Genomic DNA, 15424 nt, shown 5'->3' with positions numbered 1-15424 from the left:
ACACTTAACACAAATATATTCACATTTACTTCATACAAACGTATATCAGTGAACAGAGTCATGTTGCTTGTGTTGTATCAGCTCTGATGTGAGTCCTGCAGTGCCCCCCAGAGGACAGGAGGTGAAGACGTGTTCAACTGTCTGAATGTAAAAATTACTTCATATAAATATGCCATTACTGAATATATGTACTATTTTTGTTTACCTCTACTGTTTTTGACTGTTTTTTCCACCACCTGAAACATGGACGCTCCGTCCAGCAGCTTTATTGGACGTGTCCAGACATGTTTGAGCCACCAGAACCTGAAGGCGGTGACAGGATGGTATTTTTCTTCTTCTGTGTCGGGTTGTTGTAACTGAAGTGAGCTGAAGTGAACTGGACTGATTTGGACTGAGAGTCACTGAAGGTACGTTTGTAACTGACCGTCAGGGAGGACGAGGTCGTCCGTGTGTCGGTTCGCTGGGCTTTTAGAGACAAATCTGGCCAAGTACCACATGTTCACAAGCTACCGTTTGTGCGATGACATCACAAATGAATGCGAGCCGTCATTAGAAGTTTACAATTTTCTAGTTTTACAGTTTTTGTGTAACATTACTTTTAACAGTCTAGTTGGGAAGAATCGACTGCAGTTCAGCTGCTCCAACAGTCGAGTCAAAATATAAAACACAAAGTTTTACTTGATGAAGAGAGCAGAGACTCCCCCCCCCCCCCCCCCCCCCCCCACCTACCTACCTAAACCTACAGGACACAGGAGAATGTCCTGGAGTTTTGGACACAATAAATATTATGGTTGTGTGGTTATTGAAAACGCACAGAGGGTCATTACATCACTTCCTGTCAGTACATCCTAGACTTTGGTCGGTCATGACATTTCTTTCCTCTTTCAGAGACATTTCTTCATCAAACGTTGGACGGCGGACATGTTGGGTTTTAGTGTTTCTGTCATAACCTTCAAAAGAACCGACACAGAACGTTCTACAGTGATATAATAACAGGAGGTACTGTCGTGCAGTCAGTCCAGTCAGTGATGTCATGATCACATGATCTGTTTCTTATCATTAATTATTCAGAATACTGCTTCACAATAAAAGCTTTCTACTGGCTACAATAAGGCTTTTATTGTGAAGCGGTTTCCAGGTCACTTTGAACGGTTTCAGACAAACGAGTTTAAAACATTTTTAAGGGAACAGTTTTTATTGACACCTTCATGTGAGTTGATGATGTCATCAGACAGCAGGTTTGATCATGTTTGTGACAATGTAACATTGTAACAACATTAGCTAACAAACACTGTGATGTTTTAACTTCTTATCTAACATCAGCTGGCAAATGATGTAATATGTCAGCTGTCTAGCTTTCATTAACTAGCAAACAATGGAGTGTGTAGCGCAACCCAGTCTTGCAGCGTTCTTCGACTCAGAAAAGGGGGTGGGGTCATTCTGACAACAGGGATGTGATATATGCTCTCATGTACAGCGACAGTGTAACTTTATTTTCAACAAACAATGAACAGGTCAGATCCAAGAGAAACTTTATTGGTACAAAGCACTTCAACAGCCAACAAGCAGCAAGAGAAACAGGATGGTTTGGCACCTGGTATCAAACTGCATTCTGGGTATTTTTAATGATAGGGATGGGGGGGGGGGGTCATCATGGGGACCTACAGCACATCAGCATTCAGAAACACAGAACAGATGATGATTGGCTGAGAGAGGTGACATCAGAGAGAACCTGTGATTGGAGGAATTTTATAAAGGAAGCGAACACGCTAATCCAGGAAGCTAACATGCTAATCCAGGAAGCTAACATGCTAATCCAGGAAGATAACACGCTAATCCGGGAATCTAACATGCTAATCCAGGAAGCTAATATGCTAATCCAGGCGGCTTGTCTTGGATGTTTCTGTCCTGGATACACAAATGTAAAACTGACATTCTTCTTCTCAGGAGGGTTTAAGCTTGTGACTGACTCAGCTTTTCCTGGATGCTAATTTGGATTATCATACGGATGATAATCTGACCAATAATATGGATGTTAATCTAATTGGTAATATGAATTATAATTTGGTTATTCTGGATAATTATCTGAATGTTAATGTGGATGATAATATGGATGTTAGTCTGGATCATAATTGGAATGTTAATATGTATTACAATCTGGATTATAATATGGATTATATTGTAATCTGTATTATAATCTTGATGTTAATCCAGATTATAATTAGGTTGTTAGTCTGGATTCTAATAGGAGTTATAAAACAGATGTTAATCTGGATTATAATTAGGTTGTTAGTCTGGATTCTAATAGGAGTTATAAAACAGATGTTAATCTGGATTATAATTAGGTTGTTAGTCTGGATTCTAATAGGAGTTATAAAACAGATGTTAATCTGGATTATAATTAGGTTGTTAGTCTGGATTCTAATAGGAGTTATAAAACAGATGTTAATCTGGATTGTAATCTGGATGAGCTGCATTCAGAAGTTTAAGGCCTCTTGAACTTTAACTTGATAAAATCTCTCCAATCCTGTCGGTGATGTCAGATGAAGGTCATGAGGAAAAAGGCAGAATGATGATTTCTTTTTCTTTCTTCAATCAGGCAGTTTCCTTGGTAACAAGAAGGGGGTGGGGTCTGTAGGCATGGGTTCGTCCAATCAGAGGCCCTGTTTGGCAAGGGAGGCAGACACCTGACAGAAAGAAGTTGTTTGTTAAAGTTTGCATTTGACTCTTGTTTTTTTTTTTTTGTTGTTCCAAACAGGTGAATGTCTCACCTGGTCGGCCAGGGTGTCAAGGGGCGGAGCTTCAGCAGCATTAAGGCTTCCAGGGGAGGAAGTGTTGCTCAGGTGAGGAGCGGTGCCATCAGGCTGGACGATGATGTCAGCTCCATGGTCGGTTCGAGCTTTAGCTTGCTCTCTGAAGGTCAGTTTCTGACTCTCGATCTGTTGACGCACCGTCAAGATAAATACAGACACAGTTACATACATTCTGTACAATATAGAAATACAGTGACATCAACTCATAAATATATAAATATATCTTATTTTATATGTATATATGCTTGTTGTTAGCGTGTTGTTAGTGTGTTGTTGGCGTGTTGCTGGGGTGTTGTTGGCGTGTTGTTGGTGTGTTGTTAGCATGTTGTTAGCGTGTTGTTGGTGTGTTGTTGGCATGTTGTTGGTGTGTTGTTGGCGTGTTGTTGGGGTGTTGTTGGCGTGTTGTTGGTGTGTTGTTAGCATGTTGTTAGCGTGTTGTTGGTGTGTTGTTGGCATGTTGTTGGTGTGTTGTTGGCGTGTTGTTGGTGTGTTGTTAGCATGTTGTTAGCGTGTTGTTGGTGTGTTGTTGGCATGTTGTTGGCGTGTTGTTGGGGTGTTGTTGGCGTGTTGTTGGGGTGTTGTTGGGGTGTTGATAGAATGTTGTTGGCGTGTTGTTGGCGTGTTGTTGGCGTGTTGTTGGTGTGTTGTTGGCGTGTTGTTAGTGTGTTGTTGGTGTGTTGTTGGCGTGTTGTTGGTGTGTTGTTGGCGTGTTGTTGGTGTGTTGATAGAATGTTGTTGGTGTGTTGTTGGTGTGTTGTTGGCGTGTTGTTGGTGTGTTGTTGGCGTGTTGTTGGTGTGTTGATAGAATGTTGTTGGTGTGTTGTTGGTGTGTTGTTGGCGTGTTGTTGGTGTGTTGTTGGCGTGTTGTTGGTGTGTTGTTGGCGTGTTGTTGGTGTGTTGATAGAATGTTGTTGGTGTGTTGTTGGTGTGTTGTTGGTGTGTTGTTGGCGTGTTGTTGGTGTGTTGTTGGCGTGTTGTTGGTGTGTTGTTGGCGTGTTGTTGGTGTGTTGTTGGCGTGTTGTTGGCGTGTTGTTGGTGTGTTGTTGGCGTGTTGTTGGTGTGTTGTTGGTGTGTTGTTGGCGTGTTGTTGGTGTGTTGATAGAATGTTGTTGGCATGAATGTGTACCTTCTTCTTGCCTCCTCCTGGAATATGAGTGATGTTGTCCAGAGAACCGACTTTGGACTGAACAGATGTAAAATCCACCTTCTCTGATTTAATCTCCAACCTTCCTCCACCTGATACACACACACACACACACACACACACACACACAATACACACAGGACAGAGCAATACAATGTTTAATACTACAGTAAAGCTTCGATTCCCAACAAAAAGGTTGGGATGTTGTATAAAACACAAATTAAAACAGAATGCAACTATTTGCAAATCATTTTCTACCTATATTCAATTGTATACAGTTTAGAGACAGGATATTTAATGTTCAAGCTGATTAACTTTATTGTTTTTTTTGGTAAATATACTGTTGGGACAGGAGCAACAAAAGACAGTGAAACGTGGAACGTTCCAAAAACATCTGTTTGGAACGTTCCACAGGTAAACAGGTGAGCTGGTGACAGGTGACAGGATCATGATCGGGTATTAAAGGGACGTCCTGGAAAGACTCAGTGGTTCACAAACATGGATGAGGTGAAGTTCAACACTTTGTGAAAAACTGCAAACAGTCCAACAGTTTAAGAACGTTTGTCGACACAAAACTGCAGGAATTTATAGATTTCATCATCTATGATCCATAATATCATGAAAAGATTCAGAGAATCCAGAGAAATCTCTGAAAACCAACACTGACTGTCTGTGACCTTTGACCCCTCAGGCAGCACTGCATTAAAAACTGCATTAAAAACCCTCATCATTGTATAAATGATACTTCAACAACAAAAGTCTTCAAACATGGGGGGTCCTTCCTCACATGCCACCTTCACCTCCAGTTCACAAACATTTGGGAGTCCCAGATCTGCAGGACTGGAATGATGCCAACATTATGGTCATTACAAAAAGAAGAGGGACAGAGCAGTTTATGGGACCAAACCTGGAATCTCTCCACTGCAGGGGAACTGCTGGTTAAAATCAGCTCAACAGATATTTGTGAATGTGCTTTACTTGAAAAGCAATGTAGGTTCCTGAAGACTGTCCCCAGTGCCAACATGGTCTTTGTCTTGCTGCAGCTACTTAAGAGGAACAGAGAGCAAAGATCTGTACGTCTCCTTCACCGACCTCTGCAAAGCCTCTGAGAGAGGCTCCAAGTTTCTCTCCATCCTGCAGTCAGATGGAAGCCAGAGTCCTCACAGGAGAACTCCAGTCAGTCCTCCTGTCAGGACCCGACATCAGGGTGCAGCAAGGCCATGTCCATGAAGGCCATGAAGGCACAGTGCTGACAACGTCCCTCCCCACCAGGATGGACAGCTAAGAAGTGTGTTACCTGGTTTGTGGTGGATGTTGACTTTGGAGCCACACTTTGATGTCACAGTACTGAGATCCATCTTCTTATTAATAATTTGGACCTGCAGACGGACAGACAGACAAACAGTGAGGACATTCTGGACAGTCCTCACCTGAGGACAGACAGATAGATAAACTCTATAATCAGACATGAATGCAGATTCTTTATGTAAATGATAATGGTAATGATCAGCATTAAGAGATATGTGTGTGTGTGTGTGTGTGTGTGTGTGTGTGTGGTACCTTGCCCCCTCCAGGTGTGTGTTTGAGGTTCTCGGTGGATCCGACCTTCGACTTGATGTTGCTGAGGTCGGGCATGGGGTGGGAGGGGAGGGGGGGCGTTCGTCCACGGGCGGAGCCGGGAGACCTGGGGGGGGTCCGGACCACCGCCACCTGGAACACCATGTGATCAGAACCAGTTTTAAAAACCAGTAACGCCTCCCTCCAAAGTCACATGACAGAAAACAGCTGATGTCATCATAAATGTAATAAACCAACATGGCTGCTGTCAAACTAGCATGTTAGCACATTAGCATTTTGACTCAACTTTCTCTGGCTGACAGACAAAGAGACATACAGAGACAGACAGACGGACAGACAGACTGTTGGAGAGAGAGAGACAGACAGAACAACAGAGAGACAGATGGACGGACAAACAGACAGAGAGCTAGATGGACAGAGAGACAGACAGATGAATGCAGAGACAGACAAATGAAGAGACAGATAGGTGAGAGACTTATGAAAAGACACACTGAGAGACAGACAGAGACAGAGAGACGGGTGCTCAGACCTTCTTGACATCTCTATTCGGGGTGGAGGATCGACTGGCAGGAGATCGACTTCCTGGACTGTTGGCTCCGTCTACTGACTCTGACAGACAGACAGACATACAGGTGGCGAGACAGACAGGTTTAGAGACAGACGGGTTAACTGGGTCAGACTGGTTGAACTGGTTTGGAGTCCAACCTGTACTCTTGGCTGAGATCATCTTGGCTGCTCTGGCGCCTCCTGCTGTCCTGGAGGCCTGAAACACACACAATCATTATTATTATTATTATTATTATTGATAATAATAATAACTGAATTTGAACCACAAACAGTAAAGAAGAAGTGGGTGGAGCTTCTGGGTCTGCAAAGTGAAGTCAATGCTTAAATCCCGTGAACCTGGATTCTTTCTAATTAAAATTATGCTCCGGTTTAGGATAAAACAGACTCTGTTTGACTTGTTTTGATCCAGTTTGACTTGGTTTAACTCAGTTTAGCTCAGTTTTACTTAGTTTACATCAGTTTGATTCGGTTTGACTCTGTAACTTGGTTTTATTTAGTCTGACTCAATTTAACTTGGTTTAACTCAGTTTGACATGATTTGATTTGATTTGACTCAGTTTATCTCAGTTTGACAGGAGCACAATCACGAACACGCTCATGCACTGTGGCGACGCCCATCATGTCAAACTGGGGCTTCAAAATGGTCGACCACAAATCGCTGAGCGACTAATTGTTCTGCTGTCTATTTTTTCACGTGGCGTCACGTCCATATGGGAACGCCCCCTCGGAGGCCGAGACAACGCTGTGTTCTGCTGCCCGCCAGCTTACGAACCGAAGGGTCGGTCCTGGTCTGTGTCTCTACAGAATCCTGTCTGATAAAGAAAACACAGACAGGAGGAGACTGTGGATTTGTGTCAGTAAACGTACCTCAGACCCCGAGGAGAACAAACAACGACAGCCGTCACACGTGCATTTACAGAGATTTACAAAATGATATTTACAAAATGATGCTGCCTTGTTGTGATTCTTCTACAACACTGACCACAGCGACCCTGAAACTAACTGACACCTTTGGGTTGATGTTCGATCACTAACGTTAGTTAATGACTAAACCAAACAGCAGCTTTATTGACCCACTCAGATCAGAAATAAATACAAGTGTCTGTGTGTTTCCATCCAGATGAACAGCGTTCAGAGCGTTCAGAGGGATGCGGTCATCACTGAAGTGAAGTTCTGCTAGCGACTGTAGAGACGCAGGTGATGACAGGTTTTTGCCCTCCAGGTCACCGTGCAGGTCATGTGACTGAAAACTCTAACTAATCAGAACCGCGGCCAGTAAACATGAACACAGAGTCCTACATATTTCATAATCAATTGAATCATTGATTTTTTGATTGACTCTTATTTTCTTACCTTCAGAGTTTCTTCAGTTGTTTCCTTCATAGCTGATTTTTCTGAACAAGAAACAAGGAGGAAGTGATGTCATCATGATCGACATGACCTCAACAATAACTATCAACACCCTTCAATATTCATTAGAATCATCAATATTCATTAGAATCATCAATATTCATGTTTCAAAACAAAATGACAAAAACATTATAAATCTCAGCAGATGATCAATGATTCATTTTTGAAGATGTTGATTATTACTGATAATTAATCGATTGCTGCACATAATTAACTGATAATTATTTATAAATAACTATTATTATTGATAATAACTACTTATGATAATTAACTGATTGTTACAGATGATTAACTGATTAATAAAGATTATTATTGATCATTACTGATAATTAACTGATTATCACTGGTGATTAATAAACAGGAAGGTGATGGAGGGCAGCAAACGGGACAAGCGGAGGTCAAATGTTTCCATGACAACATGAGGTCACGCAGAGGAAGTGTCCTGTCTGTGTCACTTTCAAAATAAGAGACCAAAATGTACAACATGTCCCTTTAATGTCCAGAAACATGACACAGAGGAGGAGGAGGGAGGAGCAGAAACAAAGAGGCGCAGCAGGAGGAGGTGCAGACACAGAGGAGAGGAGTGAAGCACATAAATGAGGAGGCGGTGGGGAAAAGAAAGGAGGTAAGGGAGGAGGAGTGCAGAGGGAGGAGGTGCAGGACAACAGACCTTTGTTATAAGGAGGAGGAGGAGCACTTGATTTCCTAACTTGGGCAGCCTGTGTAGTTCGAGGAGCGCTTATTTTCCTGGTTGGAGAGGAGGTGCCTGTCTTCCTCACTGAGGCGCCTCCTGCAGGTGGAGCTTTGGTTCTGGAGAGAGGAGCTGCAACAGGAATCAAACATCTCCCCTCTTTGCTGACACCTCCGTCGGTCACAGGAGCATTTGGTTTATCAACAGGGACCTCCTGCTCCTCAGAGAAAGGAGGGGCAGAAGGTGTGTTCTTCTGAGCAGGAGGCTCAGAGCTGCTCTCCAGGGGAGGATGGAGCTCTGTGCACTCCTTCTGCTCCCCCACAGCTGACATCAGAGCTCCTCCTGAGCTCTCCTTCATTATCGCCTCCTCTTCTGCCACCTCCTCTTTATCAATCACTTCATCCTCAGGAGGAGGTGTGACGGAGGGGCGAGGAGCCTCTCCCTGGTTCTTCTCCACCTCCATCGCTGGCTCTCCTCCTTCCAACTGCTCCTCCTTTTTCATTACAATTTTCTCCTCCTTGTTATCGATCTTTTCTTTTGCCTCATCTTTCTTTTCTCCTTCGACTTCCTCCTCTTCATCACTTCCTCTCTGCTCCTGCTGTAAAGGAGGAGGTGTGATGGCAGAGCGGGGAGCCTCCCCCTGGTTCTTCTCTACCACCATCTCTCCTTCTCCTCCTTCTACCTGCTCCTCTTTTGTCATCACAGCTTTCTCCTCCTCTTCATCCAACTTGTCTTTTTCCTCCTCTTTCTGTTCTTCTCCTTTGACTTCCTCCTCTTCATCACTTCCTCTCTGCTCTTGCTGTGAAGGAGGAGGTGTGATGGAGGAGAGGGGAGTCTCAGGCTGCTCCTGTTTCTTCACCTCACTGCCTTTGCCTCCTCCTTCTAGCTGCTCTTTCTCCTCTCTGTCAGTTCCTCTTTCATCAGGAGGAGGTGTGGTGGAGGAGCAGGGAGTCTCAGGATGCTCCTCCTCCTCTGGCTTCGTCATGGATCTCTCCTCTTTCTCCTCCTCATCGCTTCTCTTTGGCTGCTCCTCTGAGCTGCTCCTCATCACTTCACCTCCTTCTCCTTGCTCCCTCTTCACCTCCTCCTCCTCAGCTCTGTCTCCATTTGGGAGTTTAGACAGACAACTGACAGAGTCCAGCTCTGAGGAGGAGGAGAAAGAAGAATCGGAGGAGAGGAGGAGGAGGAGGACCAGAAGAGGAGGGGGAGAAAAAGGAAGAAGAGGAGGAGAGGAGGAGGAGGAGGACAGAAAGAGGAGGAGAAAGAGGAAGAACAGGAGAAAAAGGGGGAGGGAAAAAGAGGAAGAGGAGAAAGAGGAAGAGGTAGAGGAGGAGACAACAGGAGGAGTAAAAGGAGGAGATGAAGGCAAACACTGACAACAGACACACGGACTGACTGACTGGATGTTTTCAACATGTCACCATGGTAACCAGGATGTCTCTGTTAGACTGGTTGCTAACGGTAACGGGAGAAGGATTCTTATTGATATGGATATCTTATTATGTTGATATTTTTACAACATTGTGTGAAGGTTAGTGGAACATTTCAGTTAGTTCGTTACTTCATGAGGCTATCAGAACGTTTTGGGAACGTTATGTTGGACAAAAACATTTGCACAATGTTCTCAGAACGTTGTGGAAAGGTTACCAAATGGAAACAGGTGACAGGTGAACCGGACCTGAAGCCATGTGATGTTAACCATGAGGTTGTCAAGAGGTTGTAGTTAGGTTACGAAAACATCAGATCGGGTGAACATTTTAAAAAATGATCGACAGATTAATCAGTAATGAAAATAATCAATACAGAAAAAACTTGAAAAACACGTCCAAACGTGGAGGACACGCGTCCGTCCACATGTTGAGACCTGCACACCTGTGTGACTGACTCCTCCCACCTCTGGCACAGGTATGAGACATCAAGACATGTGTCGTGTAACTTTAAGCTTGAGAGTCGCTTCAGTGATGTCACGTGATGTCACACGACGTAATTACTGTGACCACGAACATATTTTGATCCCGACACTCTCACATACAAAAAGGACGACACCAACCTCCCATCATGCTTTGCTCCTCAGGGGCGGGGCCACCTCCGGCGGGGGCGGAGTATCCATCCATCATTACTCCTGCAGATGAGCAAAAAAAGAGGAAGGGGACAGGAGGAAGAAGTGTTGAAGAGGAGTAGATGAGAAGAAAAGGAGGAGTCAGTGATCAAGAGAAAAAGAGGAGGAGGAGGAGGAGGAGATGAAGAAGAGGTGGAGAAAGAGAGGAGTCAGAGGAGGGTATGAAGAGCAGAATGCAGCAGTTGAAGAGGGGCTCACAAGGAGAAAAAGGAGGTGAAAAGGAAGAGACAGAGCAGGAGATGGGAAAGAGGTGGAGGAGAGGAAGATGTGAGGAGGTGAAGAGGAGGAGACAAAGACAATAAGAAGAAGAGGAAACAGCAAAGAGGTGGAAGAGAGGAAGATATGAGGAGGTGAAGAGGAGAAAAAGGGGAGGAGGTGAAGAGAAGGAGAGGAGAGGAGGAGTCAGTGAGCATGCTCAGTAACACAGTGAATCCTCCATGATGATGATGATGATGATGATGATGATGATGATGATGCATCAGACACAATAAACTCTGCTCCACCTGTCTATCATCCACCATGAGTCACGCGCACGTGTACGCGCGCAGGCCCTCCCTGTCAGACCTGAAAGCACATGAAGTTAGCCTGCAGGCTAACACGCGGACAGGCGGCACCCGAGCGGCACGTGGAGCGGTGAAATGGGCTGTGGCATGCGGTCACCGAGCGGAAAAAAATGCCGCTTCTTGTCTGCCGCTTCTGCCGCTCCTGCCGCAGCCACGTCTGAGGCAGCAGGGCGGAGCGGCAGAGACACATGGAGCTGAGACAGAGACAGAGAGGATAAAATGACAGACAGAGACAGTTTGGAGGACAGAGACACACAGATGGAGGACAGACAGGTGTAGAGACAGAGACAGGTGGAGTGTGTGTCTTACCTCCTCTCTGCAGTCAGTCCGTCAGTCCGTCCGTCTCTCTGCTGCTCCACCCTACTGCACTTCCACCTGCTGCCGTTCTCTGAGGGCGGCGCTCTGCTGCTGGTGCATGCTGGGAGAGGAGGCGGCTGTTGCCATGGTAACCTGCTGCTGCTGCTGCTGCATCATACGGAGCAGGAAACTACCGGCAAGTCTGCTCCAGATTTTTGACCAATCAGCTGTTTGGAGACAAATAAATTAATGTTTTAGTGGTCAAAATTCTGTGTATTTATATCGAATATAATAAATACTAAGAAATACTGTGTATTTATGTTGTAAAGTATGTGAGTAAATATTATGTATGTATGTTGTAAAGTAAATACTGTGTATGAACAATGTTTCTGTTACACATAGTTGTGAAAACAGATATTAAATTAAAATGTTATAATTGTATGTGCACACATTTTTAATTACAGAAACATCTGATGATTGAAAGTTAATGACACAGAAATTAATTAAAACAGTTTCAGTCCAAATAATATTGATGATGATGATGATGATGATGATGATGATGATGATGATGATACAGACTTGGACCGTTAGTTGCAATCTGCAATTTCACCACTAGATGTCACTAAATGTTACCGTGACATGGACAAACAATGGTTTTATCTGTAAGTGTGACGTTCTGTCCTCATGTCCTCTGACTTCAGACAGAACTGAATGAGGGACAGACAAAGATGCACCTCACCATTGTCTCAGCGATCCTGAGGACATGATCCTGGGGGTTAGGACATGCTGTCCACCTGTCTTATCTGCACCATCTCTGCTGGAGTAAAAGGTAAAAGTGAAGAAATGTTCAGTCACTGACTCACAGATGTTTTCTTGGGGGGCTTTTTGCCTTTATTTTGAAGGGACAGCTGAAGACAGACAGGAAAGGAGACGGGCAGGTCAAGTGACAGAGTTACACACTAACACATACGACTGGTGAAGAGCAGCGACTGTGTCACGTAAGTCATGTGACATTACTCATGTGGTTTATGTTGTAAAACAATTGCAGTTTAGTTTAGAAAAAAAACTTTATTTGTGTTAAAATATCTACTTTATATGTGACATGTGATGGATGTCATCATATCATAATGTATGATGTACTTAACACTGACATTTTGCCTCTGTGTTTGTTTGATCCATCCATCCCTCTGTCTCCATCACTAACTCCAACCAGCAGAGGTCGCCGCCGTACAATAAACATAAACCTGAGTTGAAGGAAGTTGCTTGGACAGCTGGGCGTCTGTCAGGACATCCTGGGATGTAAAAGTTAGAAGAAGACACAGCAGCAGCAACACATAAAGACAGCGACAGTAAAGATCTGGATCATGTGACCAAAGGAGTCCCACGATGGTCCGTCAGATCTCCGTCTGTGTTCAGCAGACGAGGTTCAGCATGTGCAGCTCACAGATGGACCTGTTTTCTTTATTGATCAATCTGTTGATCATTTTCTCCATTAATCAATTAGTTGTTTGGTCCATAAAATGTCTGGAAATGGTGAAAAATTTTGAGTCCAAGATGATGTCCTGAAATGTCTTATTTTGTCCCCAACACACACAAAATATTCAATTCAGTGTCAGAGAGGAGGAAAGAAACCAGAAGATATTCACATCTAAGAATTTTTAAGAGGATTTCCAATTAAATTTGATTGATTATCAAAGTCGTTGCAGATTAATTTAATGATTGATTAATAATCAATTAATCATTCCAGTTGTACTGTAAAGACTAACTGATGGTTGAGACACACAGTAGAAACACAGAGTCAGTTCAGTTCACTTTATTTGCTTGAGCTTTATTCACCAACATTTCTTCTGAAAACTCTCAGTTTCTGACACCTGCGTCTTCTTTAGTTTCTGTTCAGAGAAAAGACCAGAACCTACAAACACTCAGGAGAACCCTAACACACATTTAAGTGCTGACATGTTTGTGAACTAATAACAGCACGTCATGTATCTGTTTTGTCATTTAATGGTCACCTGTCATGTTTGACTTCAGGTCTTATTTTCATAATTAGTAGGTGTTGGAAACAAAGCCACCTGGAACTGGAAGATGTTTTTCAGCAACATAATTATGGATTATTACTGATAATTAGAAACTCTCAAAATCTTTATGAAATCACTTTCACACAGCTGTGATGTCACAGACAGGAGGAGGGGTCAGGAGGTCAAATTAATCTTGTCTGGCCAATCACAGCTGACCTTCAGTTCAGAGATCACACCGGTTATCAGGAGCCAATAATGTCTATCCCCTGTCTCCATGGAAATGGCCCAAAGTTGAACCGATCGGGGTGTGATTGGACCTGACACCCTGTAAACCAGAAGGAGGTGGTAACCATGGAGACCAGACAGACAGGTGATGGACGGGAAGTGCAGGTCATAGTGGGTTCACAGACAGGGAATCAGACTTTTATGTCCTGTTAACTGTTTCCATCAGTCCTGCTGTCCTCAAAGGTTCCAGACAAACTCATGAAAAGCTCTAGAAATAAAACCGTGGAGAACCAGACAGAACGCCAAATAAGAACCTCATGAGAAACAGATTGTTCATGATAGACCATAGACTGGTCTGATAGTGGTCTCACTGGTCTTGAGTTCTTCAATGGAGCCAGGTTGGTAAGAGGTCTGTCAGAGAACACTCCTGCAGCACCTCCCACAGGTCAGCTCCCCAGAACCTCCAGAAGTTCTTAGAAAGGTCTCCATACCAGTGCAGGAGCTCCTCCAGCAGGTTCTGACGCTCAGCTGCAGTGTTCTCCAGCAGGTTCTGACCCACAGCTGCAGTGTTCTCCTCTGACCCACAGCTGCAGTGTTCTCCAGCAGGTTCTGACCCACAGCTGCAGTGTTCTCCAGCAGGTTCTGACCCACAGCTGCAGTGTTCTCCTCTGACCCACAGCTGCAGTGTTCTCCAGCAGGTTCTGACCCACAGCTGCAGTGTTCTCCTCTGATCCACAGCTGCAGTGTTCTCCTCTGACCCACAGCTGCAGTGTTCTCCAGCAGGTTCTGACCCACAGCTGCAGTGTTCTCCTCTGACCCACAGCTGCAGTGTTCTCCAGCAGGTTCTGACCCACAGCTGCAGTGTTCTCCTCTGACCCACAGCTGCAGTGTTCTCCTCCAGCAGGTTCTGACCCTCAGCTGCAGTGTTCTCCAGCAGGTTCTGACCCTCAGCTGCAGTGTTCTCCAGCAGGTTCTGACCCTCAGCTGCAGTGTTCTCCAGCAGGTTCTGACCCACAGCTGCAGTGTTCTCATGCAGGTTCTGACTCACAGCTGCAGTGTTCTCATGCAGGTTCTGACCCTCAGCTGCAGTGTTCTCCTCTGACTCACAGCTGCAGTGTTCTCCTCCAGCAGGTTCTGACCCTCAGCTGCAGTGTTCTCCAGCAGGTTCTGACCCTCAGCTGCAGTGTTCTCCAGCAGGTTCTGACCCTCAGCTGCAGTGTTCTCCAGCAGGTTCTGACCCACAGCTGCAGTGTTCTCATGCAGGTTCTGACTCACAGCTGCAGTGTTCTCATGCAGATTCTGACCCTCAGCTGCAGTGTTCTCCAGCAGGTTCTGACCCTCAGCTGCAGTGTTCTCCAGCAGGTTCTGACTCACAGCTGCAGTGTTCTCCAGCAGGTTCTGACTCACAGCTGCAGTGTTCTCCAGCAGGTTCTGACTCTAACCTTCTGTAAATGTGATGTTTTGGTCTATAGAAAACAACACTGATCCTGTTGATGAATTGATTTATTAGACATCAGACATCAGAAATCTTTTCAATAGAACTCATTAAACATTAAATGATGCAAGTGTCACTGAAACATCTGACCTCATTATAAATTCATTATTTACAAAAGTCTGAAATCAGATTTATCAAGCTTCTTCCAGCTAATAATGCCAATAATATCATTAATACACACACACACACACACACACACACACACACACACACACACACACACAATATAAAAGATTTCAGGAAAAAGGCGGAAGAGGAGCAGTTTCATCCTGAGTGTTTCTTTTCCCTCTACACAGACTTACAGGTACCTACTAACAATCCTATGGGTACTATAGGTACTATGGGTACAGTGGTTGCTATGGTTACTGTTAGTACTACTGATCTCTATGTATCTATTAGGGCTGAGCCTCTAAACTCTGTTCTACTTGTACAGAGAAAATAAATAAAATGTTTCTGTATAGCGTCAAAGTGCAAATATTAAATTATTATCAATATTATTAATAT

The 15424-nt window shown here is 44.3% G+C and overlaps 1 protein-coding gene across 2 annotated transcripts; it reads right to left on the bottom strand.

Moving 5' to 3' along the window:
• Window positions 1–1515: 1515 nt before the first annotated feature.
• maptb (microtubule-associated protein tau b) lies at window positions 1516–11299 on the bottom strand. Of its 2 annotated transcripts, XM_084745072.1 has the most exons (11): window positions 11195–11299; window positions 10254–10325; window positions 8183–9346; window positions 7456–7496; window positions 6241–6298; window positions 6065–6144; window positions 5518–5667; window positions 5255–5336; window positions 3940–4049; window positions 2772–2939; window positions 1516–2687 (listed from the first exon to the last, which is right to left on the bottom strand). In XM_084745072.1, exons 2-11 carry the CDS (start codon window positions 10318–10320, stop codon window positions 2655–2657), a joined length of 1953 nt encoding a protein of 650 aa, XP_084601198.1. In that variant the 5' UTR covers window positions 10321–10325; window positions 11195–11299; the 3' UTR covers window positions 1516–2654. The 2 variants fall into 2 exon arrangements, with proteins under 2 accessions (XP_084601198.1, XP_084601196.1); XM_084745070.1 differs by having other exon boundaries at window positions 6065–6298.
• Window positions 11300–15424: the final 4125 nt, after the last annotated feature.

Source organism: Lutjanus erythropterus, chromosome 19 (assembly GCF_056507025.1).
Source record: "Lutjanus erythropterus isolate fLutEry1 chromosome 19, fLutEry1.hap2, whole genome shotgun sequence".
NCBI lineage: Eukaryota > Metazoa > Chordata > Actinopteri > Lutjaniformes > Lutjanidae > Lutjanus > Lutjanus erythropterus.
The sequence above is the reverse complement of the archived record's forward strand: the minus strand, read 5'-3'. Positions and strand labels throughout refer to the sequence as shown.

What these genes read in the sequence shown, in the direction of transcription:
- maptb (XM_084745070.1), bottom strand. Translation starts at nt 10,320, where the DNA reads ATGATGGATGGATACTCCGCCCCCGCCGGAGGTGGCCCCGCCCCTGAG. An exon ending in GGAGCAAAGCATGATGGGAG is followed by an intron (nt 9,347 to 10,253) that starts GTTGGTGTCGTC and finishes CCTCCTCCTCAG; the next exon opens with AGCTGGACTCTGTCAGTTGT. An exon ending in CGAATAGAGATGTCAAGAAG is followed by an intron (nt 5,668 to 6,064) that starts GTCTGAGCACCC and finishes ATGGTGTTCCAG; the next exon opens with GTGGCGGTGGTCCGGACCCC.